The sequence below is a fragment of the Scyliorhinus torazame genome, chromosome 1, assembly GCF_047496885.1.
Source record: "Scyliorhinus torazame isolate Kashiwa2021f chromosome 1, sScyTor2.1, whole genome shotgun sequence".
NCBI lineage: Eukaryota > Metazoa > Chordata > Chondrichthyes > Carcharhiniformes > Scyliorhinidae > Scyliorhinus > Scyliorhinus torazame.
In genome coordinates, this window is record NC_092707.1 from 202,624,829 (window position 1) to 202,652,369 (window position 27,541).

Sequence of the window (27,541 nt, forward strand, 5' to 3'; positions counted from 1 at the left end):
GGTTGAAGGTCAGGTGAACTTCATACTACACTTTGGAGTTCCTGAGCCCTGGCCCATAACAATACCCACGGGGGAACCCACAGCAGCAAGTTCCGTCACTCCCACTGATCGAACAGCAGCCCCTCACAACCAACCCCACCCCTCCATCCCTAGCTGGAGCCTACTTGATTAGTCCAGCATCTCAACCCCACTCACCTACACTCCATGCCTGTTCTCGGCTGACTGGTCTGAGGACTGCTGCAGTACCAAACAATGGCCCCCGCTCCCAGTGACACTGCCGAGATGTAGAGCTGCTGACCCCGATTGGCTGGCAGCTCCAGGAGGCAGACATCCAGCCTTGGGAGGGGGAGATGTTGTGGAGACAAGGCCTGCACGCAACTACTTGCCTGAAGAATGCAACATTGAGTTGTGATTTCCAGGGCCGGTGGAGGTGGACGTAATCCTGACTTTCTGGTTTGTGGCTGTGGCCACTACCTCCACATAGAATCTCTTATTTTCCCCTTTCTCCCTTCAATGACCTGTTAGCCACCTTGGTCTTTCTCTGTGTCTTTCATTCCCTACATTTTCCTATCTCCCTCTCTCCTTTCTCCAATACGCAGCCTTTGTTTAGCCATCCTTGCCAACCCTTCCTGGGTCAACCTGGGTTTCTCCGTGTCTATTTTGCAATGTAAAAGGTTGTGAACAACTCAAACTTAGCCACGATAACAATCTGAGAATCATGGCATCACTCTGATACTGACATACGGAGGTGAGTAGTGGACGATTTGCGAAGCAATGCAGAGAATTGAGGTTGTAGAGATGAGGTGAATAATGAAGATTATCTTGGATAAGTCACACCTATTAGGGCAGCACGGTAGCACAGTGGTTCGCACTGTTGCTTCACAGCGCCAGGATCCCAGGTTCGATTCCCGGCTTGGGTCACTGGCTGTGCGGAGTCTGCACGTTCTCCCCGTGTCTGTGTGGGTTTCCTCCGGGTGCTCCAGTTTCCTCCCACATGTCCCTAAAGACATGCTGTTAGGTGAATTAGACATTCTGAATTCTCCCTCTGTGTACCCGAACAGGCGCCGGAATGTGGTGACAAAGGGCTTTTCACAGTAACTTGATTGCAGTGTGAATGTAAGCCTACCTGTGACAATAAAGATTATTATTATTATATGTGTTAGTAAAATCTGACACCTAAAGAACGCCACTGACTAAGATCAGGAAGAGGCAGTTGGAATTTCTTGGGCAAGTAATGAGAATGAGAACTTCTGTTTTGACGGGAAAGGTCGATGGAAGTGATCGAGGGAGAACAAAGAAAGAATGTTCCAGGCACAAAGATGATCCACTCCTCCAGAGCAAGATTGACACGGAGGTCCATGGTCGCCAATGCCCTCTGAGGACATGGTACCTGAAGAGAGTGTTTTGGGGATGTTTCTAGGGATAGTGCGGGCGTGCATCTTATTTACAGCAGGTGGGGGTGGGGGGTCCTTCGAGTTGCAGCAGCCAACTTACTAAGTTGATGCTTCCATTCTTGCTGAGGTGACAATGTAGGAGGAGGTAAATCCCATTCAGTGGCAGAGGATAATTAAAAAAAGATGGATCGAGGGAAAAATGTAGTTGGAAGGAGAGAGGGAGTGGATGGGCCAAGAGGATATAAGGACAGAGAAAGACTTGGGGGGGGGGGGGGGGGGGCTGTTGGAAGGAGTCGGGGCAGCAGAGGACTGAGAGCAATGAGACTAGCGGGAATGCGATTGTCAAGACTTAGAATACAAGCAGTACTGTTTGCCCGAGATACAAGTGAGCAGACTGCATTCCGTTTCTATAGCTACGTAAGACTGAGTGTTCAGCTGTAAATTCGAAAGCTTAAGAGTTTGCACAATTTAGAGAAGGATTTTTTGACGGCAAAATGCAAGGAGACTTTGTTGAAATGTTACGCTAACTTGAAGAAACACAGCAATCTTCTCGCAGACCAGGAACGGACAATCACCATCAATTAGGTGTGTGTGAAAGGTCACACAACCCTGACCCCACTTAACATCCTTCATTAGCCACTTTTATCAATCATTTATCTATTTGGCTTCAATTTTGACCTTTCTTCACTTTCACTATCTTGTCCTGTCCCCCCCCCCCCCCCCCCATCTTGTCCCACCGAGCAAGAAATGGCACAGTACAGGACAGCCCAACACAGCACAGTGTGCCACAGTACAGTACTGTACAGCACAGTAGGCATCGTACGGCCCAGTACATTACGGCACAATACAACGCAGAACAGTATGGCACAGCGCCAGGGATCGGACCTGGGAGTGCCCTGCCTGTGTGACGTGGAGTCCGTCCCCCCAAGGACCCCCTTGGGTGAGTTGGGTCCCGGGGGGGGGGGGGGGGCGGTCGAGAGATTGGGGCGCCATTTAAAAGCAGCATCCCAATCTCCTCCTGCACTGAGGAGGTCTGGCGAGCGGAGCTTCTCAATGCAGGAAACGGGCCTAAGGGACACTTCCATCGGGACGTTCCACACTGAGGCCCCAAATTGCAACAGAATCCCGTTCGATAGCGTGGTCTTTCTCGGCACTGCAAGTGAACAGGCAAATGAGGTTAATGGATCGGTCAATAGAGATGCAGCGACAGACATTTAAAGGAAATTTCAGAATAGATACAAGAAAGAAACATTCCAAGGGAGGGGACACACCAGCTGTGGTGAATTGAAAAAGCTAAAGATAGTATCAAACTTAAAGAAAAGGCATATAATTGTGCGTGGTGGGCTGCAGGGCACAAGATTGGACAGAATATAAAGAATAGCAAAGAACAAAAAGATTAATATGGAGGGAAATTAGAGCACCAGACAGCTAGCGAGAAATATAAAGACGGATAGTAAGGATTTCTATAGATACTGAAATAAGAAAAATGTTAACAAGTGAGCATCAGACTTATGGAAAGTGAATTTGGGGAATTAATAATGGAAAATAAAGAGATGACAGATGAATTGAACAGGTATTTTGTATTGTTATTGACAATGGTCGATCCAAGCAATACCAGACTGATTCCAGGGATGGCGGGACTGCCATGAGGAGAGATTGACTAGGTTGGGATTGTTCTCGCTGGAGTTCAGAAGAATGAAGGGGGATCTCATAGAGACTTATAAAATTCTAACAGGACTAGACAGGGTAGATGCAGGGAAGATGTTACCAATGGTGGGTGTGTCCAGAACCAGGGGTCACAGTCTGAGGATTCAGGATAAACCATTTCGGACAGAGATAAGGAAACATTTCTTCACCCAAAGAGTGATGAGTCTGAGGAATTCACTACCACAGGAAATAGTTGATGCTAAAACATTAAATATATTCAAGAGGCGACTAGATATAGGAGAATGGGATCAAAGGCTATGGGGAGAAAGCAGGATTAGACTATTGAATTGGATGATCAGCCATGATCGTGATAAGTGACAGAGCAGGCTCGAAGGGCCAAAAGGCCTACTTCTGCTCCTATCTTCTATGTATCTATGTATCCCAGAAATATCTGTACAACACAAAATTGAAGGGACAGAGGAACTCAGGAAAATTACAATGACCAGGTAAGTGGTACTTATTAAACTGTTGAAGCTGCAGGTTGACAATTCCCCAGGTCCTGATGGCTTTTATCCTCGGCTCTTGAAAGAAGTGGTTGATGAGATTGTTGATGCATTGGTTTTAATTTTCCAAAATCCCCTGGATTTGCAGATCACACACTTGAGTGAATGGAATGCACTTACCTTACTTTGATGTGGTTGATGTTTGTAAATATTGGAATTTCAGCACTAAGGTCACACATCCATGAATGGGGATGAATGAGTCAAGGGTGCAGATGGATTGTGGAAGCTGTCAATCACAGCCCACAACTAGAAAGGAATGAATAGCTTCCAGCTAACAGATCTGAGGGGTCGAAACACAGGACACATGGGGAATGGACATGTGGAGCTTCCAGGTAAATGTTACAGCTGTAATTTTTCTCACGGCCCCTGTCAGGACTGCTCTCTTGCTCCCAGACAGGGCTCTCTTTTCTGGAGGGTGGGCAGGTCTGTGCGAGGTATCCCTTTAGTTAGGGGGTCCCTTTAGTCAGGGGACCCCTGTGAGGAGTTCCTTCAGTTAGGGAGTCCCTGGTGGGGCTCTCTCTATAAAAGAGGTTCCTGGAGGGTAGGGGGGGTCTCCCAATTAAAGGGGTCCCTGGGAGGAGGGGCATGGGGGACTGGTAGTGCATTGTGGGGAGGGGGTTGGCCCTCAGATGGGCTTTGGGAGCAACTCCTCTAAAGAATTAACCCCTTGTCCCACCGTGAAGTCCACCACATCAGGGCCACGCTGGTAAATACCAGAAGTGATCCGCGCCCAAGTGAGTCCCGTCCCAGGAGACCGGAGAATCACAGAGGGCTGGCGATTCGGGTGGCGTGCCCGCTAAAAGACCCACTTACATCCTCCCTCTGGCACACGTTCGTGAACCTCAATCCTGGTGCCAGCAGGTGGGGGGGTTGAAGAATCGCGTTCGGATTGCTGCCGATACCGCTTTTAAAAAAAAATTTAGAGTACCCAATTCATTGTTTCCAATCAAGGGTCAATTTAGCATGGCCAATCCACCTACCCTGCACATTTTAGGGTTGTGGGGGCGAAACCCACGCAAACACGTGGAGAATGTGCAAACTCCACACGGACAGTGACCCAGAGCTGGGATCGAACCTGGGACCTCGGTGCTATGAGGCAGCAATGCTAACCACTGTGCCACCGTGCTGCCCTGCCGATCCCGATTTTTGCCCAACGCCTGATTCTCCATCCCATCGTGAAACGCCCTTCGGGTGTTGTGGGACGGAGAATCCAGCCCCAAATATCTGAATAAAGAACGATTGCGTGGGTGAGTGTAAGAATGAACGAGGTTAAAACAAAATACCCATCCCAGATTCTTTCACTATGTTGGGCACAGACGTTCGTGCCTGCTCTCTCACTCACTCAGACTCCAAGGTTATAGTGTACGAGTGCAAGAGATTTAGAGTGAGGATGAGCGAGATAATCTGTATGTGTGAGTGAGTGAGATTAAAAAGGAACACATTCAGTGTGCGAAATAAACGTGCTGAATGTGTAAAGTGGCAAGAGAGAGGCACAAGTGTCATAAGGCTCTTTTTGCAAAGGTTTTGAACCCTGGCATCAGAGGTAGAAAGACAGACACAATCACACTCTTCATTGAGTGCAGCGCATTATTGATTCCCCCCACCGCTAACCATCTGTGTGCCCCACAAAATCCTGTCCCCCCAGAACCACAACCGCTCATATCTGCTGAATTAGAAGTTGGGAAATTTCAGGGAGGAATAGGAAGATGGAGGGTGGGGCTTAGAGCAGGAAGAGTGCCAATCAGACGATGCAGTCATGCATCTTCCTGCCGTAACACTGAGAGGTTTATTTACATTATTCACATACATTGTACCCAGCAGTTTATTATAATTTCAAGTTAAATAAGAACGCGACCACCAGTGATACAATAACCATTGCTCTGCCACACTCTCATCTGTCCGAGTGCCTTTTCCTCTTCACCGACTATATTGAATTAGAGTGTCAGTTTTAATAAGGTGCACATTAGGGACAGCATCGTGTCAGCACGCTGTGTACAGTACGAGTGAAGGAAGGTTGAGGGAATGGCTGTGTCTTCCACGAGGTCACTCTCTAATCTTCCGGGTTTTTGTTCAATCCCCCCTGTCTCTTCATGTGGAAGTTACTTTTCCGTAAACACTTTTAAAACACTTTAAAAAAAAACAACACAACAAAGTAAAAGGAAGTGTCGCTCGGAGATGTGAGGATTTTGCAGTCCTTTGGAGGGTTGGTAATGACACACCTCACTCTCGACTCTTCCCCTTTAACCTGGTGAGCTCCTGCGATCACTTCCAGATCCAACACTGAGTAGCAAGCCGTGCGTGGTGGCTCGGGGAGGGTGGAGCGGAGGGTAGGGGAGGGGGGGAGAGCAGGTTTCGCCCCTCAGGCCTTCAGAGGATTTCTGAAACAGAACGAAAAGTCATTACCACTAGAGATACAGACAAGTGCATTGTGATTATACTCTGCCCAAGAGGGATGGGAGTTATACTGCAGTCAGCACGGAATGGGGAGTGTAGGAGGCAGGGGATCTTTCTGACAACCGGGTTTGGAAACTGATCCTAGAGTTTCAAGGTCAGTGTATTGACTAACACTGCTATTCGTGGCCCATCAGAAAGTATGGAGCCCAGCGCTCCACAAAGCAAAGACTAGTTTAGAATGGAGCTGGGGGCTGAGGGGCCCAGAGCCAGACTGAGCGTATCTGCAATGCTGTGCACCACCTCAGGTTAAGCTGCCCAATGTCAGCCAATTCTCAGATCCTTTTCCAGAATCCCCCACCAACAGTGAAATACATGGGGCCAGAAATTTCTGTTTCTCGGGTGGGTGGGCGCCCATCCCAGAAATGTGTAAAACTGCTTGTCCCGATGTGATCGCGTACTCGTACAATATTTTGTTCGGCGGGCACGTGCGAAGTTGGAAGCTCACCGGCGGACAATCAAGAAGGCAATTTAATTGAATTGTCTGGGATTTTACGTGGGCCTGCCTGCCTTTACGAGCAGCGGGTGGGGCGATTGGCCAGGCAGCCGTTACATTTTAGCTGCAGGCTCAATCCAGGACCGGAAGAAAGTCAGGGCTCAAATAAAATGAACAAATGTGTCTGGGGTAGTTTGTGTTTGAATGTGCTGCCGAGACACTGGGGACATATTTTTTTCTGCTGACATTTAGTTTTTTTTTTACAGGTCAGCAGCTCCCTGAGACAGCTCCACAGCAGCAGTCCCCAAGAGAGCACATTGGAAACACCAGACCGTACTCTCCCTGTTCTTGGTGCCCTCTTCCCCGTTCTCAGCCTCTCACGGAGCGTGTTTCATACTCGGTAGCCATTAATTGGCCACGTTGCGTAATATCGCGTTAACGCCGCGATCACATTCGTGAGGAAAGTAGTTTTGTTTTCTTCGTGACTGACATTTGGGAATTATCTGATGTTGAAATTTGGTCAATTTGAATATAACTCCCATCTACTCCACACACCCTCATACACCTGTCTCCTTTCTCACACACCTATCTCCTCACACACCCCCTCTCTCGCACACCCGTCCCCTCTCTCGCACACCCGTCCCCTCTCTCACACATCCGTCCCCTCTCTCGCACATCCGTCCCCTCTCACGCACACTTGTCCCCTCTCTCGCACACCCGTCCCCCCTCTTACACACCCGTCCTCTCACTAACATGGGAGGTGGTGGTATTGTGGTATTTTCACTGGACTGGTAGTCCAGAAACCAAGGGTAATGCTCTGGGGACCTGAGTTTGAACCCCACCATGGCAGACGCTGAAATTTGAATTCTATTAAAAAATCTTCTGGGATTAAACGTCTAAGGATAACCATGAAACGATTGTCGCTAAAACCCATCTGGTTCACTAATGCCTTTAAGGAATGAATCCTTACCTGTTCTGGCCTATATGTGATTCCAAATCCACAGGAATTTGGTTGACTCTCACTTGCTCTCAGGGATTGACAATAAATGCTGGCCCAGCTAGAGATGCCCATATCCCATGAACTAATAAAACAATACACCCATTCCCCCCTCTCACACAGACACCCACATTCATACACTGCACCCCCCCCCCCCCCTCCCGACACACATACACACAGTCCACACTCAGTCTCTCTCTCTCACATACTCACACAGCGTCTCTCTGTCACACACACCTACACGCTCACAACGTATTAGCTCTATCACACTCACAAAACTTCTCTCTCTCCTACAATCCATCATGGAGGAAATGCTACCCGACTGTTGCTGCAGCTTGCTTTTCCGTACCTGCTACATGCTGGGATTGAATTCCCGTTGTTTTCTTAATGAAGGAACTTTCCTCCTCAAATGCAATGATGGGATTGATTGGAATCCCGTCAGCTGTCAGACTGCTGAGACATCCTTTCTCCCTGTTACTGTCCACAGTCTCCTTTAAGCAGCCCGTGTGATTAGAGAGGTCGACAATCTCTTCAAAGTCCTGTGATGCCACCTCCTTGGGAGAAATCCCATTTTCCTGTTTGTTCGACTGTACTCCGTTGGTGAGGACATCTTGTTTCTCACAGCCATCTTCTTCTGGAGGCACCCTAATGGGTACAAGAGGCTGGTTTTTAGTTTTCTTTTCCCAGTCATTCATCCTTCCTCCCCTACACCCTCTGCCTTCCCAGTCACCCCCCCCCCCCCCCATCCCTCCCCCCCCCATCCCAATCCACCCGTATCAACCACCCGCTACCGTCCTAAGCTCAGTCCAAGTGTAACACTTTCCATTTCAAACACAGAATGGTACTAGGTCAGATAAAATTAACTGATAGGTGAGGCCGCTTGACTAGGCTTGTGTTCCCTTCAGTAAGAAAAATAATGTAGCCATAGTCCCAGATGACCAAAGGCTACTTTCTCCTTTGAGGGGGAGAGCTGACTGGTGGTGATTTACCCCAAGAATCACCACACCTCAGACAAGGGGCCAGGTTGAGAAAGTGGGGCTTTCATGAATAACCGCAGCCGGCATGGGAATTGAACTCGTGCTGTTGGCCTTGCTCTTGATCACGAACCAGCTGTCCAGCCAACATGAGCTAAACCAGCCCCCCCACATTCAGTATAGACAATTAAGAGCAAATCTAATTGAGGTGTTTGGATGATTGAAGTTTGATAGGTGCAGCAGGAATAGAACAAGGGGACTTAATCTTAGAATGAAGTGTTTGGCTGTTCAGGGGTGGTCAGAAACCCTTCTTCACACAAAAGGGATTTTGGAACGTTCCCCTCCCTCCCCCACCCCCAAAAACCTGTTAGACTGGGGAGGGGATAGGTCACATGAAAATTTTTAGAGCTGAGATTGATAGGATTTTTGGGCAGGGATATTAGGCAGTAAAGCAGGGCAAATGGAGTTCAGATGGTGGTTTAATGGTAATGTTAATGGACTAGTAATCCAGAAGGCCAGGCTAATGCTCTGGGGACATGGGTTCAAGTCCCACCATGCAGTATTTTAGGGTACTGCAACTTAATAAAAGAACAAAAATTAACGCAGGGACAAATTAAAATCCAACCCCTGCGGTACCCACTGGGCACGGAAGGCCTCGAGTGTGCCCGTGGACACCGCATGCTCCCTCTCCAGAGACACCCGGCCGCGAATGAAGCCGCGGGAGAGGGGCAGACAGCCTGGTCGGACGACCCCTTGGTCGCCCGCTGCCTGGACCTGTTAATGCCAAGTTTTTGCCAGGCCCAGGAGCAACTTCACGAGGAGGTCCTCGTCCTTCCCCGCCCCTCTTCGCACTGGGTGCCCGTAGATCAGGAGCGTGGGGCTGAAGTGGACCCAGAACCTAACGTTGTTAAGAAACTGAAAAGGGAGTGCAAGTCCCACCATGGAATTGATGTAATTTAAATTCAATTAGTAAATCTGGAAGAGGGTGGCCAAGATGATTATCATCAATTATTGTACAAATACATCTAGTTCACTAATGCCATTTAGGGAAGGAAATCTGCCATCCTTACCTGGTTTGGCCTACATGTCATTGCAGACCCAAAGCAGTATAGTTGACTCTTAACTGTGCAATTAAGGGCCCTGTCCCATCGCTGTTCGTATCACCCCAGCAGTGGGCAGGTCCGAAACTGTGAGGGGAGCATGAACAGAAAATCTTTCTCGGTGGTTTGTGGTCGGGGAGACCCTCATTCAAAGGAACTCAGCACCTGATCGGCATCAGAAAGGAAGGGGGAGGTCCACAGAGAGCCTACCCTTTGCCTTCGCTACCCACCACCAACACACTTCACCCTGCAAACTCTTACCTCTGGCCTGGATCATTCTGCAATACTGGGCCTCTAGTGGGTGTTGTTCCAGCAGCAGCCACCGAATGGTGCTACCGAACAAGATAGCTGCTGCCGTCTGATTGGCCGGCAGCTTCCACCCCACCCACCCCCCGCCCCACTCCTTCTTCCCTTCCCCCATCCTCAGGATCCTGGGCCGGGATTCTCCCCTACCCGGCGGGGCGGGGGGGGGGGGGTTCCGGCGTAATGGAGCGGCGGGAACCACTCCGGCATCGGGCTGCCCCAAAGGTGCGGAAGTCTCGGCACCTTTAGGGGCCAAGCCCTCACCTTGAGGGGCTAGGCCTGCGCCGAAGTGGTTTCCGCTCTGCCGGCTGGCGGGAAAGGCCTTTGGCGCCACGCCAGCCGGCGCTGTAAGGTCTTCGCCGGGCGACGCATGCGCGGGAGCGTCAGTGGCCGCTCACGGCATCCCCGCGCATGCACAGGGGAGGGGGTCTCTTCCGCCTCCGCCATAGTGAAGACCACGGCGAAGGCGGAAGAAAAAGAGTGCCCCCACGGCACAGGCCCGCCCGCGGATCGGTGGGCCCCGATCGTGGACCAGGCCACCGTGGGGGCATCACCCTGGGCCAGATCGCCCCTCAGGACCCCGGAGCCTGCCTGCGCCGCCTTGTCCCACCGTTCAAAAGGAGGTCTAATCCACGCCGGCGGGCGAGGGTTGACAGCGGCGGGACTTTGGCCCATCGCTAGCCGGAGAATCGCCGGGGGTGGGCCTGCCGACCGGCACGATTGCCGCCGACCGGCGCGGCGTGATTCCCGCCCCCGCCAAAACTCTGGTGGTGGAGAAGTCGGAACACGGCGTGGGGGGGGGGATTCACGCCAGCCCCCGGCGATTCTCCGACCCGGTGGGGGGTTCCTGTGGAAGGCCCACCATGTGGCCTGTTAACTATCTGATTGGCTTTTGATTTGGCGGGCATTCGACAAAGGGGGCAACAGGGGTCCTCACGGACTTTCCAGTTGGCTGAGCCATCACCTCTGTAAAATTACCCTTGATATTTCCAGCTGTGGGGATTTTAAAACTAGTATCGTAAATATCCAATAAATGAGTAAATCCAGTCGGGAATTCAGGAGCAACTTTTTACTGAGAGAGTGATGGAACGTGGAACTCAGTAATACAGGGAGTGGTTGACATGAATAATCTATATTTATTTAAAGAGAATTAAACACGTGCCTGAAGGAGAATGTGTCGATGGAGCTAAGTGATAAAAGGTGAGAGAAGACTCATGTGGAGTATAATCACCGGCATGGACAGCTTGGCCTGTTTCTGTGCTGTACATTCTATGACTATAATTCCAGGTGTGTAAGATACTGAACATTGGGGTTAACCAGCACCTCTGAAATGAAACTCTGGGTGCAAAGAGATTTGACGAATCAGGGTATGTTGAGGCAAGAGGAGAGGGAGCAGCAAAGTACTGAGCCCCATTTCCACTGTCAAATTGCCGAGAACGTGAAACCCAAGCCTTCTGCTCTCAAGTCCTGTGCTCAACAGACACTGGCTCTCTGAAGTCAGAGTGAGATAAGCAAGAACGCTCATTTGTCAAGACTCTGGAAATGCAATCAGCTGACAGGGAGGTCAGCAGTCAGGGAGGTCAGCAGTCAGGGCGGTCAGCACAGGGGGGTCAACAGACATCACGGTCATCAGACAGGGAGGTCATCAGACAGGGCGGTCAGCAGACAGGGCAGTCAGGAGACAGGCAGGTCATCAGACAGGGCGGTCAGGAAACAGGGCGGTCAGGAGACAGGGAGGTCATCAGACAGGGCAGTCAGGAAACAGGGCGGTCAGGATACAGGGAGGTCAGCAGACAGGGCAGTCAGGAGACAGGGAGGTCATCAGACAAGGAGGTCAGCAGACAGGGCGGTCAGGAGACAGGGAGGTCAGCAGACAGGGCGGTCAGCAGACAGGGCGGTCAGCAGACAGGGCGGTCAGGAGACAGCACGGTCAGCAGACAGGGCAGTCAGCAGACAGGACGGTCAGCAGACAAGGAGGTCAGCAGACAGGGCGGTCAGCAGACAGGGCGGTCAGCAGACAGGGCGGTCAGCAGACGAGGTCAGCAGACAGGGCGGTCAGCAGACAGGGCGGTCAGCAGACAGGGCGGTCAGGAGACAGGGAGGTCAGCAGACAGGGAGGTCAGCAGACAGGGAGGTCAGCAGACGGAGGTCAGCAGACAGGGCGGTCAGGAGACAGGGCGGTCAGGAGACAGGGAGGTCAGGAGACAGGGAGGTCAGGAGACAGGGAGGTCATCAGACAAGGTGGTCAGGAGGCAGGACGGTCAGCAGACAGGGCGGACAGCAGACAGGGAGGTCATCAGACAGGGCGGTCAGGAGACAGGGAGGTCAGGAGACAGGGAGGTCAGGAGACAAGGAGGTCAGGAGACAGGGAGGTCAGGAGGCAGGGAGGTCAGGAGACAAGGAGGTCAGGAGACAGCGCGGTCAGCAGACAGGGCGGTCAGCAGACAGGGCGGTCAGCAGACAGGACGGTCAGCAGACAGAACGGTCAGGAGACAAGGAGGTCAGGAGACAGGGAGGTCAGGAGACAGGGAGGTCAGAAGGCAGGGAGGTCAGGAGACAGGGAGGTCAGGAGACAGGGAGGTCAGGAGACAGGGAGGTCAGGAGACAGGGAGGTCAGGAGGCAGGGAGGTCAGGAGGCAGGGAGGTCAGCAGACAGGGAGGTCAGGAGACAGGGAGGTCAGGAGACAGGGAGGTCAGGAGACGGAGGTCAGGAGACAGGGAGGTCAGGAGACAGGGAGGTCATCAGACAAGGTGGTCAGGAGGCAGGATGGTCAGGAGACAGGGCGGACAGCAGACAGGGAGGCCATCAGACAGGGCGGTCAGGAGACAGGGAGGTCAGGAGACAGGGCGGTCAGCAGACAGGGAGGTCAGGAGACAGGGAGGTCAGGAGACAAGGAGGTCAGGAGACAGGGAGGTCAGGAGGCAGGGAGGTCAGGAGACAAGGAGGTCAGGAGACAGGGAGGCCATCAGACAGGGCGGTCAGGAGGCAGGGTGGTCAGGAGACAGGGAGGTCAGGAGACAGCGCGGTCAGCAGACAGGGCGGTCAGCAGACAGGGAGGTCAGGAGAAAAGGAGGTCAGGAGACAGGGAGGTCAGGAGACAGGGAGGTCAGGAGGCAGGGAGGTCAGCAGTCAGGGCGGTCAGAAGACAGGGCGGACAGCAGGCAGGGAGGTCAGCAGACAGGGAGGTCAGCAGACAGGGAGGTCAGGGGACAAGGAGGTCAGGAGACAGGGCGGTCAGGAGACAGGGAGGTCAGGAGGCAGGGAGGTCAGGAGACAGGGAGGTCAGGAGGCAGGGAGGTCAGCAGACAGGGAGGTCATGAGGCAGGGGTCAGCAGACATGGTGGTCAGCAGATGGGGGGGTCAGCAGACGGAGGGGTCAGGAGACGGGGGGGGGGGGTCAGGAGACGGGGGGAGGGGGGGTCAGGAGACAGGGAGGTCAGCAGACAGGGAGGTCAGGTGACAGGGAGATCAGGAGATAGTGAGATCTTTCAGTCAGGTAAATTGGAAGGATTGAACTATTGTCCATGAAAGGATATGTGGTGTGCAGGAGGCAAGGAGGGACAAATGATCTCTCAGAATCACGGGGGGGTTCGGGTGTTGGAGAGGTAGACAGTCCTAATGAATTTTTAATAGGGTGATTTTTTAAAAAATTGCTTCCAATAGCAAAACTTCCCTTTAACCTTGAACAGGTTTTGAGTGAATGCTCATATATCGTGAAGGTGCATTGTCTCCAGCTCATGTGTCTCCTGCTGTGTAATTGTAACAATGCAAAAGATACGTTTATTTTTAGACTTACCCCAACTCTCCGAGTGGATGATCCTGTGACGGACAGTCCGTGGCATTGACAGACAACTCACCAGCTTCCTCGTCAACTGGCGCCTCGTGCTGAACTTCAGTGGTGTCGGCCTTCTCATCATCAGGACCAGCTTCTGTGGAAAACGCAAGGGCCTTTCACAAATCAACACTTCTCCCTCCAGCAGGGACAAGCCAATCAGTGCACAAAATGGGAGCAGCACAGGCACTTCCTAATCAGGTTCGTAGCAGTTATCTACACTTTATTGTCAAGGAAAAGTGTTAAAACTCAACTGCCTTAACTCTCACCCGCCAGCCTCCATCTCCTCATGTATTCCTCTTCAACTGTCCATCTGACAAACTACTCGAAACATTTACCACTCCCAAGCCAAGGAATTCCTCTAGATACCATTAAAATTTACTGTTCATTCTTTCTAACTTTATATAGTTTGATCTTACTTTGTTCCAAAGATGTGTCATATTGGACTCGAAGCGTTAACTCCGTTTCTCCCTCCACAAGTGCTGACAGACCCGCTGAGTGTTTCCAGCATTTTCTGTTTTTATTTCAAGGGGGTGAAAGGTTATTGGGGATTAGGCAGGAACATGGAATGTGGCGGGAACCGCAGTATTTTGCTTTACTTGATCTTACTTCCCTGATATAATTTAAAGTAATTTTCCATCTGTATTATTTATGTTCTACGTGTTGGTGACGTGCCTTCTGGACGGTCTCTCCAGACTAGTTTCCCCTCCTCCTACCTTCCTTCGTCACTCAACTCCTTTGTACTCAGGAACACGGAAGTTATTAAATGATAAAAGGCCATTACTATCTTCGTAGTCCCAGTAATACAACGATAATGGATTTTTTGACTAATCAGAGCAATTAATCTCTAAAATTAGTCTACAACAAACAAGAAGTGAGGGTATCCTCCAGAGGAAGTGTTTTGAGGACTACAGATCACTGTCCAACACTTGTAACATGCACGTTTTAAATTTCCCCTCTACTGTATCCCAAAGGGCATTCCCATGCATACATTTCCCAGTTTGTATGATATTGATGAGAACCAAAAGGGGTATTCCTCATCAGTGCTTAGATCAGTGTCGCCTTTCGAGAATGCACATTACTGATCACAGAATCAGGGAGCAGAGAAGGAGCTCATTCAGCTCATCATCGTCATTCCCGTTCTTTGAATTTGGAAGTATTATCCAGTTAGTCCCACCCTACTGCTCTTTGCCCCATAGCCCTGAGAATTTCTCCTTTGCCAGCATTTCTCCAACTCCCTTTTGGAAGTTGCTATTTAACCTGCTTCCGCCATCTTTTCAGGTGATGCTGGGGTCCCAGTCTTTTTTCAAAAATTGATCAGCATTTGAAATGAAAATGAAAATCGTTTATTGTCACGAGTAGGCTTCAATGAAGTTACTGTGAAAAGCCCCTAGTCGCCACATTCCGGCGTCTGTTCGGGGAGGCTGGTACGGGAATTGAACCATGTTGCTGGCCTGCCTTGGTCTGCTTTAAAAGCCAGCGATTTAGCCCAGTGTGCTAAACCAGCCCCAGAGGAATGGAGGAATGAACAGTCCATTGTCGCTCCCAGTTCATTTCCTAATCCTTGTGCATTCCACCCACTAAAAGCTAAGCCCAGATAAAGGGTGCCAAATGTACCATAATGTGCACACTTATCAGGATTGAATTTCACTTTGCTCTTTGACTGCTCAGATCCATACCGCGCCGAAAACATTTTGAACATCATTTAACTGCACTCAACTGGCTTTCGGACCTTTTAATTTTATCATCAAATCGAACAAAGATATCACAGTTGTCTAGCATCCGAGCCAATTACAGTTGCAGAAAAAAAAACTGACAACGGTTCATGCGCTGGTCTCTACAAAGCTTCACCAACCCCAGCCCCCGTGTAATGTTAAACCCTCTCCATGTCTTACATTATGATTCATCACCTCGTCTGTCACGGTCAAAAAGGTATCCTGTGTAGAGGCCGAAATTGAAGACGTAATTCTTAATGGTAGCCATGATGTGGAGATGCCGGCGTTGGACTGGGGTGAGCACAGTAAGAAGTCTTACAACACCAGGTTAAAGTCCAACAGGTTTGTTTCCATTCACCTGAGGAAGGAGCAGTGCTCCGAAAGCTAGTGTTTGAAACAAACCTGTTGGACTTTAACCTGGTGTTGTAAGACTTCTTACTGTAATTCTTAATGAGTCATTTGCATTTGTCTTCACGAAAGAAAAGGACAATGGAGAAAGGACTTTTCAAAAAGTATATTTTTCGTGGGATTTCTAGGCCAGCATTTATTGCCCATCACTAATTGCCATCGAGAAGGCTGTGGTGAGCTCTTCTCTTGAACCACTGCAGTCCATTTGGTGTAGGTGCACCCGCTGTGCTATTAGGGTGGAAGTTCCAGGATTTTGACCCAGCGACAGTAAAGGAACGGCTGATATATTTCCAAGCCAGGATGGTGAGTGGCTTAGAAGAGAACTTTCAGGTGTTGGTTAAGACATTTGTAAGTAGATAAATCACCAGACCAGGATGAAATATATCCCAGACCACAAAAAGAAGTAAGGGAGAAAATAATAGCAGCTCTGACCATCATTTCCCATAATCCTCTCTGGTTGTGGGTGTGGTGCCAGGGCCTGCTGACACGATACCGTTGCTTGCAAAGGGATAGACTTTGAACAACATAACCTTGGAGGTGGGCAAATTATAGGAATAAATTGTAAATAGTAATTTAGAAAATCATGGATTAAGCAAAGACAGTCAACATGGATTTGTTAAGGGAAGGTCATGTCTAACAAAATTGATGGAACTTTTTGAGGAGGTAACAAGGAAGATCCATGAGGGCGGTGCATTTAATGTTGTCTACATGGATTTTAGCAAAGACTAAAAAGGTACTAGACAAAAGATTGATCAGAAAAGTAAGACATTTCATGCAATTTGAGGCGACATGGTGCCAAAATTGGCTCAATGGCAGGAAGCACAGGGTTATGATTAACGGGTGATTTTGTGACTGTATCCAGCGAAACTTCACAGAATTCAGTACAAGGCCCCTTGCTTTTAAGGTATATATCAATGATTTTAGACTTAAATGTAGTGGACATGATTAAGAAGTTGGCAGCTAATACTGAAATAGCCATGTGCTTGTTGGTGAGGAAGAAAGGAGCAGACCTATATTAGTAAGTCAGGTGGGCAGAAAAATGGCAAACGGAATTCAGTAGGGAGAAGGCTGAAGATATGCATTGGGGAAGGCAAACAAGGCAAGGAAGTATGCAATAAGTGGTAGGACACTGAGAAGTGTAGAAGATCAGAGGAACCTTGGACTTTATGTCCACAGATGCTTGAGGGTTCTTGGACAGGTAGATAGGGCGGTTGCGAAGGCATACAGATGACTACTTTATCAGCTGAGACACAGAATATAAGAGCTCAGAGGTTGTGCTTGAATTGCATAAATCACTAGTTATTCAATGGCTAGACTATTGTGTATAATTCTGGTCAACCACAATAGCCATACAACAGCTCAGCATTGAGGCACAGTCCGTAACTCTGGGAATTCGAGGGAGGTGCTGTCTGCTCTTTTCCAAGACAGCGAGTTGGAGACAGAGCCACCTGAGAGCAGAAGCACGGAGGTATTGATGTTGGTGATCTTGAAGTTTTTTTTCTGTTCTCTAAACTGGGGAAGTAAACTAGTGTATTATTGTATTAAATTTATAGCCTGACAAGTTAAACTCCATTACAAGTTTGCGGATCATTATTGAGTAGTATTTCTAAATTTGAAACCTAATTAGCTCAATAAAACACCATAAAGGTGGCTAGGCAGGTGATGTGTGGCAGCTGTAGCATGTGGGTATGCCAGTGTGACCCACAGCAACCATATCACTCATTCAAGGAACTTCAGCTCTGAGTTGATGAGCTGGAGTCTGATCTTTGTACACTGCAATGGATCATGAGGGGGAATGTTACCTCTCCTCTTTGTTCCAGGAAGTAGTTACATCCCTTTGGCTAGGGATTTAAATTTGCTCCGTGGCCAGGGACAGGAGTGGATAATTGCAAGAGAGGCAGTTATGGTGTTCCAGATGGTAGTACTGAAGCAGCCTCAGTCCTTGCAATTGTCCAAAAGGTTTGAGATTCTTACAACTTGTGTGAATGAGAGCACAGACTGCAGGGAAGATAAGTAAAATGTCCACAGCATCATGGTGCAAGGGGAGATTCAAGTGAAGGAGTAAAAAGGAATGTAGTTGTAGTAAGGGATAGTATAGTTAGGGGGATAGATACCATTCTCTGCAGCCAAGGGTGTGACTCCTGAAGGGAGTCTGCCGAGTGCCAGAATTAAACACATCTCTGGAGAGAAGGGAGTGGAAGGACCCAGTGGTCGTGGCCCATATGGGCACCAATGACATTGGCATGGTCAAGAATGGGGTTTGCTGAGGGAGTATGAGCAGCTAGGAGCCCAATTATAAAGCAGAACTGCAAAGGTAATAATCTCTGGATTAATATCTGAGCCACGAGCAAATTGACAGAAGGAATTAATTCATGACAAGATGGAAGAATTGATAGTGCAAATAGAAATAAATAAACAATATGATAGCCATTACAGAAATATAATTGCAATGTGACCAAGGCAGTGTCATGAATATTCAAGAGTGTTTGGTATTTCAGACGGACAGGAGGAAAGGAAAGGGTTGGCAGGGGGTGGCTGCTGGGGGAGCTCTGTTGCTCTGTTATTAAAGACAGTAAGAAGTCTTACAACACCAGGTTGAAGTCCAACAGGTTTGTTTCGATGTCACTAGCTTTCGGAGCGCTGCTCCTCAAGCTAGTGATTCAAAACAAACCTGTTGGATTTTAACCTGGTGTTGTAAGACTTCTTACTGTGCTCACCCCAGTCCAACGCCGGCAGCTCCATTATCATAAAAAAAATGATGAGGGAACAGTTCGAATATAAGTGAAGGGCAGCATGGTGGCGCTGTGGTTAGCAATCCTGTTTCACGGTGCCGAGGTCTCAGGTCCGATCCTGGCTCTGGGTCACTGTCCGTGTGGAGTTTGCACATTCTCCCCATGCTTGTGTGGGTTTCACCCCCACAACCCAAAGATGCACAGGGTAGGTGGATTGACCACGCTAAATTGCCCCTTAATTGGAAAAAAGAAGAGAGAGAAGTAGATGAACGAGTGTGGGAGCACAGGAAACGAAAATGTGTAAACGTGAGTATGAGGAGCAAGAAATGGAGACGACGCAATAGAATGAAAGAGGGAAACAGTAGGAAAGAACGTATGTGTGTGGGAGGGAGGACAAGGGAGTCTGAGCAGGAAAGAGAGAGAGCAAGAGAGAGTATGTGCGATAGAGAGAGAAAGAGAACACCAGAAAGACTGAGCAAGAGAGAGTGTTGTCTATTTTGACCCCTGTGAGCTGTTTCCATAGTAACAGGTATGGGGAGTCCAGTCAAGTCGGAGCAAAGAGGAGAGGAGCTCAACTGTATTGTCGTGAGTAAGAGGTGAGCAGTCTGAACCAGCCATTTGGAGAATGGAGCACTGCGCCGGGGGTGTAAACTGTACATATTCTTGGACAGGCCGCGGGGAATACTTGAAGCATAAAGCTGCGGCCTCTGACTTTCCGTCCTCTTTGAATCCAGTTACACAATGCAGCATCGGCAGCGAAGGGCTGGGGGACCGGAGGTCAGCCCTGGGGGACCGGAGGTCAGCGCTGGGTGACCCGAGGTCAGCGCTGGGCGACCCGAGGTCAGCGCTGGGGGACCCGAGGTCAGCGCTGGGGGACCCGAGGTCAGCGGTGGGGGACCCGAGGTCAGCGCTGGGTGACCCGAGGTCAGCGATCTTTATTATTGTCACAATTAGGTTTACATTAACACTGCAATGAAGTTACTGTGAAAACCCCTAGTCTCCACATTGCGGCGCCTGTTCGGGTACACAGAGGGAGAATTCAGAATGTCCCATTCACCTGATAGCACGTCTTTCAGGACTAGTGGGAGGAAACCGGAGCACCCGGAGGAAAACCACGCAGACACGGGGGGAACGTGCAGACTCTGCACAGACAGTGACCCAAGCCGGGAATCGAACCTGGGACCCTGGAGCTGTGAAGCAATTGTGCTAACCACTGTGATACCAAGCTGCCCGACTGATCTTTCTCGTCATTTAGGTTTTTTAAATTATTCAGTATTTTCAACTCCAGCTGTACCCAACTTTGCATTGTTGAATTCCCTCTAACTCTCTCGCCACCTTCCCAAACCCACACCGCTGCCTCTCCTTCCCATCTTACCTTGTGTCTCTGCTTTTGCATCCTTGTCGTTTAGCTCCCCATCAGCAGTTGATTTTTTGTCATCTTTCTGTAGGAGAAGAACATGGACAGAAACGTTCAATCAGAGTTGAATCAGACCGAACGACAGAACTCTAAATCCTCGGAGGGCACTGAGAGCCAGAGGCAAAGCTCTACATCAATCAGCCTCAAGAAGGAAGGCAATGGTAGCCAGGGGGAACAGGCTCCACCAATCAGCCACCAGGAAAGCAGTGAAAAATGTTGTGCAGTATCTGTATCAATCAACTGCCAGGAAAGCAGTGAAAAAAGTTCAGCAGTGTCTCCACCAAACAGTCGCCGGGCAAGCAGTGAAAAATGTTGTGCAGTTTCTCCACCAATCAGCCAGCACCAACAAAGCAGGGATAGCCAGCAGGAAATATCTCCACCACTCAGCCAGCACCAACAAAGCAGGGATAGCCAGCAGGAAATATCTCCACCACTCAGCCAGCACCAACAAAGCAGGGACAGCCAGCGGCAAATATCTCCACCAATCAGCCAGCACCAACAAAGCAGGGACAGCCAGCGGCAAATAACTCCACCAATCAGCCAGCAACAACAGAGCAGGGATAGCCAGCAACAAATATCTCCACCAATCAGCCAGCACCAACAAAGCAGGGATAGCCGGCGGCAAATAGCTCCACCAATCAGCCAGCACCAACAGAGCAGTAACAGCCTGCGGCAAATATCTACACCAATCAGCCAGCACCAACAGAGCGGTGATAGCCAGCGGCAAATGTCTCCACCAATCAGCCAGCACCAACAGGGCAGAGATAGCCAGCGGCAAATATCTCCACCAATCAGCCAGCACCAACAAAGTCACGGTAGCCGGCGGAAAATGTCTTCACCAATCAGCCAGCAGCATCAGAGCAGAGATAGCCGGCGGAAATTATCTCCACCAATCAGCCAGCACCAACAGGGCAGAGATAGCCGGCGGAAAATATCTCCACCAATCAGCCAGCACCAACAGGGCAGAGATAGCCAGCGGAAAATATCTCCACTAATCAGCCAGCACCAACAGGGCAGAGATAGCCGGCGGAAAATATCTGCACCAATCAGCCAGCACCAACAGAGCCATGACAGCCAATGGCAAATATCTCCACCAGTCAGCCAGCACCAACAGAGCAGGGATAGCCGATGGCAAATGTCTCCACCAGTCAGCCAGCATCAACGGAGCAGGGATAGCCAGTGGCAAATGTCTCCACCGATCAGCCAGCACGAACAGGGCCATGACAGCCAATGGCAAATGTCTCCACCAATCAGCCAGCACCAACAGGGCCATGACAGCCAATGGCAAATGTCTCCACCAATCAGCCAGCACCAACAGAGCAGGGATAGCCAGTGGCAAATGTCTCCACCAATCAGCCAGCACCAGCAGAGCCATGACAGCCGGTGGCAAATGTCTCCACCAATCAGCCAACACAAACAAAGCAGGGATAGCCAGCGGCAAATATCTCAACCAATCAGGCAGCGCCAACAGAGCCGTGACAGCCAACAGCAAATGTCTCCACAAATCAGCCAGCACCAACAGAGCAGTGATAGCCAGCGGCAAATATCTCCACCAATCAGCCAGCACCAACAAAGCAGTGATAGCCAGTGGCAAATAACTCCACCAATCAGCCAGCACCAACAGAGCAGTGATAGCCAGCGGCAAATATCTCCACCACTCAGCCAGCACCAACGGAGCAGTGATAGCCAGCGGCAAATATCTCCACCAATCAGCCAGCACCAACGGAGCAGTGATAGCCAGCGGCAAATATCTCCACCAATCAGCCAGCACCAACAAAGCAGGGACAGCCCGTGGCAAATAACTCCACCAAACAGCCAGCACCAACGGAGCAGTGATAGCCAGCGGCAAATATCTCCACCACTCAGCCAGCACCAACGGAGCAGTGATAGCCAGCGGCAAATATCTCCACCAATCAGCCAGCACCAACAAAGCAGCGATAGCCAGTGGCAAATATCTCCACCAATCAGCCAGCACCAACAGAGTAGGAATAGCCAGTGGCAAATATCTCCACCAATCAGCCAGCACCAACAAAGCAGTGATAGCCAGTGGCAAATATCTCCACCAATCAGCCAGCACCAACAAAGCAGGGATAGCCAGTGGCAAATGTCTCCACCAATCAGCCAGCACCAACAGAACGGTGATAGCCAGCGGCAAATGTCTCCACCAATCAGCCAGCACCAGCAGAGCAGTGATAGCCAGTGGCAAATATCTCCACCAATCAGCCAGCACCAACAAAGCAGTGATAGCCAGTGGCAAATATCTCCACCAATCAGCCAGCACCAACAAAGCAGGGATAGCCAGCGGCAAATAACTCCACCAAACAGCCAGCACCAACAAAGCAGGGATAGCCAGCGACAAATGTCTCCACCAATCAGCCAGCACCAACAAAGCAGTGATAGCCAGTGGCAAATATCTCCACCAATCAGCCAGCACCAACAAAGCAGGGACAGCCAGCGGCAAATGTCTCCACCAATCAGCCAGCACCAACAGAACGGTGATAGCCAGCGGCAAATGTCTCCACCAATCAGCCAGCACCAGCAGAGCAGGGATAGCCAGTGGCAAATGTCTCCACCGATCAGCCAGCACCAACAGAACGGTGATAGCCAGTGGCAAATGTCTCCACCGATCAGCCAGCACCAACAGAGCCATGACAGCCGGTGGCAAATGTCTCCACCAATCAGCCAGCACGAATGGCAAATGTCTCCACCGATCAGCTGGTACCAACAGAGCAAAGATAGCCGGCGGGAATCATTTCCACCAATCAGCCATCACAAGCAGCGCACTGTCAATAATCAGTCAGTAACTCCACTCAGCGACAGTCAAGACAAGCACCATGACCGCTATCAACCTTTGGTAACAGAGGTCTGCAAACCCAGCCCAGATAAAGTAGGAATACCCATTAAAATCGAGATCCACAGATCAGTGCACTCCAGAAAAGCACCCATCAGTATCTGGCCAGATGCAGCAGGTCCAATCACCATCTCAGTACGCCGGAGGGTCAGTACGAAAGAGCATAAGAGCATAAACCAATCATGATACAGAGTGGACTGACAGCCATCATACATAAACCAATCAGATCCACCCACTGCCCAGAATTAAAGTGACAGTGATTCTCTAGTAAAAAACTGAATTGAAGCCAAAAATGTGTTTCTCTCATTGTTACATTGATACTGCTGGTGGTTTCGCCAGGAGTAAGCCATTGTTCCACCATTCATTTTGATTGCTGTTGGTCTCTCCAGCTCAGTTCCACTACTTTCTGTTGTTCCTGAACCCTTAATGTACTTTCCTGCCAATTTTCGTATTTCCCATTGATTCCCCCATACTGAACAGCTTATCAAGGGGAAATACCAGATTTCCACTACCCTTTCTGTGAAGTGCTTCCATAGATCGCCCCTTCAACAATTTAGCTACCCCTTGTCTTAAACCACCCCCACATGCCCAGCACCATCTCCAGGGGTAGCATATCTTCATCTACCCTTGTTTGATCATCACTTACATCACCCTTCATGATGTGCACTCGATAAATGATTTGCATTTATTTAGCACCTCTCATTTCAACGATGCCCCAAAGTGCTTTACTCCCAACAAAGTACTTTTGAAATGTAATCATCGTTTTAATGTGGGAAACATGGCAGCCAACTTGTGCACAGAAAGCTGCCATAAACATCAGTGTGCTGATGATCAGACAACTGCTTTTGGAATGTTGACTGAGAGGTTTGACCAGGATACTGGGTATAGGTTCCTTGTTCTCCTTTGGAATAGTGCCACTTGAGGCAGTAGATGAGGCCTTCGTTTAGCATCTTGTCTGAAAACCCGCAATTCTGACAGTGCAGCACTCACTCGGTGCTGCGTCAGAGTGCCAGCCGTGATTTTTGTCCTCGAGTGGGAGTTCAGCAGCTGGCACTGACAGTAGGGGCCGATAGAAAACAAGTCTTGTTCACACGACCCGTCCACAAGACGTTTGCTGTAATTTAACCTTTTTTGAACTGTGCTGCTCTCTCGCGAAGGCCAATATATCCTTTCTGAGGTGAGATTTCCAAAACTGAAGACACTACTCGGAATGGTCTAACCAAAATTCTGTACAGCTGAGGCACAAATTCCGCCTCTTTGTTTTCCAACTCTCTAGCGATGGAGGCCAACATTCCACAAGACTTTTTAAAATGTGCCTGTCCGCTAGTGTTTGGATCCTATCTCTCACTGCTCATCCACAGCTCTTGCTTTCTCACCACTGACAAAATCCTCTCCTCTATTCTTTAATAATAATAATCTCTTATTGTCACAAGGAGGCTTACATTAACACTGCACTGAAGTTACTGTGAAAAGCCCCTAGTCGCCACATTCCGGCGCCTGTTCAGGCACACAGTGGGAGAATTCAGAATTCTCAGCCGGTACGGGAATTGAACCCGCGCTGCTGGCCTTGTTCTGCATCACAAACCAGCTGTCTCGCCCACTGAGCTATGAAACAACTATTATGCGTCCGAAGTGAATTACCTCACACTTCCTCTCACTAACAACCTCTGCTCTGAGCTTTCTCCCACTGATCCTTTTCGTGCTAACTGAGAAGGTGTGTGGATTCCCCATTCTGTGCCAGTGGTTTCTATTCTTTCCAAACTCCCATCTCCCCAACTCTCACTCTGCATTTTGGAGTCCGGAGCAACCCAACAACAAATAAGGGATTTTATTGGTTCAGAACTAACCGTATGGGGAATATTTTCCAAGCAAGCAATGCTCCTACCCCAGGCCAGCTTTGTCAGCATTGGTCATTTCATCCACATACTCAACGAATTGAACACAACATTACATTTATCGTACGATAGATAAAAGATACTGAGTCACATACATAGACGGTCTCAGTAATAATTTATTTCCCGAGTGAGATGTACCTTTTCCAGACAGTCGGTTCTCCTGGTTCTTTTCATAATCTGTTCCAGGCGCTGTAGGGAAAGGTGAAAAGGATATAAAATGTTACACAATGCTGAGGAAGATAACATAGCTTCCCCTCAATTTGCTCTCCTGACTAAAATGTTGCCTGACACCTCTAAGTGCTTGTGTCCAGGCCTGTGTCCAGGCTCTAGCTACTCGAATATATCCCTTAACCATCCTGCTCACCACTGATGAGGTATCCAATCAATCTGGTTACATTCAAGCATAGGCCTCAAGAGTTCAGGGGACTCTGATCAATTGCATCTCTTCCATTCTGACAAAAACACCATTGCCCCCCCACCCCCAATGCTGAATGTGACATTATTGAGCTCCATTTCTGAACAAGACTTTTGCTGTATTATTCTCAGCCCTACCTCACAGAAACATGCCATGTTACATACACCTCGTGTGTCCTCCGCTTTTGCAGGAAGGTTTTAGGGCGTGCCAATACACGGGATCTCTCTCTCTCAACCCTTGCCCCATAAGAGGGGTTCGCCATTGTGCACAGCGAACAGTGGAGGAAACGTGAGAGGGAGGGACAGCCCCGTTACCATTAAATGTTCTTTCGAACATCTTTCGCAACTATCCATATCTAGAACATTGTTGTTGGAATATGGGTCATACTGGCACGGTTGTACTTGTTGTCCGTACCTAGTCGCCCTGAAGGCATCGCGAGTCAATCACGCAAAGTCCACGTAAGGCAGCCGAACGCAGCTGGCAGATTTCTTCCTGGAAGGGCATCAGTAAACCAGCTAAGTTCTTCCAAAATGTTGAACAGCTTTTACAGACATTACCCGGTACCAGTCCACAAATGACCAGGTGTTGAATTCAATTTCATGACTTTGCTTGGCTGGGACGTACGGTGTTTAGATGGTTCCTCTAGTATCATAGCCACCCAGTTACCATTGTCCATGGTGGGTGGCTATCAAGAGATCCCAGCAGCAGGACAGTTGAGGGGCTCATTGAACCCAAGTGCCAGTCTGTCTTCCATGGTTGCACTGGTTGTCCTTGGAGCAGGGAGCACAGTGTTTGCTGGGACATTCGAGGCCTTCTGCAATCACACGGCATTGGGTGACAGGGTATGGGGGGAAAGGACAATGAGCAGGGGAGCTGGAGCGCATCCTCACTTCTGGAAATGCCATTTTAAGTTGATTTATTAAATTTCCTTTTAAGGTTTCTTTTGGTATAGTTTATTAAAGGTGCCTGTTTAAGAAGGGGGCACTTGTTTCAACATTTAACTGGTTGAAACATCCATTTGGTTGAAGAAGTGATGGCAAACATAATGAAGCAGTTAGTTGCCATAGGTACCACGCTCATGGATAAGAGTTACCTTCTTTCTCTCTGACCTCTCCTGCTCTTCCTTCTGGAAGTGTCTTTCTCGTTCTAGTCGCTGTTTCTCTGCCTCCTCACGGGCTCGAGCCTCTGCCTCTTCTCTCTGTGGGAAGAACCACCAGTGATGTTATTTCCATTGAGAGAAATTGTTGTATTTTACCGGTGCTCTGATGATTCCTCGCAATTGCAGGCGAACCCTGTAATCACCCCACCCTGGTCTTGGGGGCCCCATCTCAGTGGCTCTAGCACCATTAGAACTCTATCTCCCAACCGGTGAAGGCACTGCTTGGTAAGGTTTTGATTAATATAGAGAAGAAGGTGATGATAGTCAGGTAGGGTGACACAACTCTGAACCATCACTTGCTGCCATTTTGGCAGTGGTAAATGGTCGGCCTGCTCGCTGTCCTGCTCGAGGGGAGGGACGACTCATCAGAATATTATAATTAGACTCCCACACACAGCTGGGGGGCACGATTTTGATTGAATACTGGCTGGCTGAGTGTCTCAGAATCCAAGAAACCCAGCAGTTAAATGAAGCCAGGAGCGGCTTGAGCTGTAGCTTGGTGTTTTCTCACAGTGTTGCACCTGATCGCAAAGTAGCACGAGAGCTTCCGCCCAGTCCCTCCAACAACTCTTCTGTTCTGATCAGCCACCAACCCTGACGATTGAGCCCTATGATGGAGAGCTGTCCTGTGACCTCTCCCAGTCTCCCTTCCTCTGTTCATTACCAGTACCACCAGCCGTCACACACACACACACACACACACACAAACACCTTCCCCGGCCCCAGCGCAAAAACGCAACTTATCCTGGTTGGTGAGGATCCTCATAAACATTTTGTCCCGAGACGTTCTACATCAGGATTTGGTGCTCCAGAAGCCTGGGAAATGGTATCCCTCCACATTCTTGGATTTCCCAACAGCCCCCTCCCCACTCTGCCCACCACCTCCCCACTCCCCCATCTTTTCCCAATCAACGTCCGGCAGCACGGTAGCACAAGTGATTAGCACTGTGGCTTCACAGCGCCAGGGCCCCAGGTTCGATTCCCCGCTGGGTCACTGTCTGTGTGGAGTTTGCACGTTCTCCCCGTGTGTGCGTGGGTTTTCTCCGGGTGCTCCGGTTTCCTCCCACAGTCCAAAGACGTGCAGGTTAGGTGGATTGGCCATGCTAAATTACCCGTAGTGTCCATAAGGGTTGGGAGGGGTTATTGGGTTGCGGGGAAAAGGTGGAAGTGAGGGATTAATGTGGGTCGGTGCAGACTCGATGGGCCGAATGGCCTCCTTCTGCACTGTATGTTCTATGTAATATGTAATCT

The 27,541-nt window shown here is 49.6% G+C and overlaps 2 protein-coding genes across 7 annotated transcripts in view; one reads left to right on the forward strand and one right to left on the reverse strand.

The window, feature by feature from the left end:
• Nucleotides 1–5,367: 5,367 nt before the first annotated feature.
• map7d1a (MAP7 domain containing 1a) overlaps nucleotides 5,368–27,541 on the reverse strand; it is a 407,069-nt gene continuing 384,895 nt past the window's right edge. For 5 of the 6 annotated variants that reach the window (XM_072502058.1, XM_072502047.1, XM_072502066.1 and 2 more), the window contains 6 exons: nucleotides 26,225–26,329; nucleotides 24,855–24,905; nucleotides 19,929–19,995; nucleotides 13,663–13,795; nucleotides 7,838–8,133; nucleotides 5,368–5,982 (listed from right to left, as the gene is read on the reverse strand). In XM_072502058.1, the coding sequence (XP_072358159.1) occupies nucleotides 5,972–5,982; nucleotides 7,838–8,133; nucleotides 13,663–13,795; nucleotides 19,929–19,995; nucleotides 24,855–24,905; nucleotides 26,225–26,329 (663 nt within the window). In that variant the 3' untranslated portion in view covers nucleotides 5,368–5,971. The remainder of the gene's footprint in view (nucleotides 5,983–7,837; nucleotides 8,134–13,662; nucleotides 13,796–19,928; nucleotides 19,996–24,854; nucleotides 24,906–26,224; nucleotides 26,330–27,541) is intronic. The other variant, XM_072502051.1, reaches the window with a different exon arrangement.
• Nucleotides 13,768–23,115, forward strand: LOC140418543 (uncharacterized). Its single transcript, XM_072502033.1, has 2 exons — nucleotides 13,768–13,899; nucleotides 20,002–23,115. Exons 1-2 carry the CDS (start codon nucleotides 13,870–13,872, stop codon nucleotides 23,005–23,007), a joined length of 3,036 nt encoding a protein of 1,011 aa, XP_072358134.1. The 5' UTR covers nucleotides 13,768–13,869; the 3' UTR covers nucleotides 23,008–23,115.

Bases quoted from the DNA above. Each gene is read 5' to 3' on its own strand.
- LOC140418543 (XM_072502033.1), top strand. From the start codon at position 13,870: ATGGGAGCAGCACAGGCACTTCCTAATCAG. The intron at 13,900-20,001 runs GTTCGTAGCAGT...ATCTTTCTGTAG, and splicing joins CACAGGCACTTCCTAATCAG to GAGAAGAACATGGACAGAAA.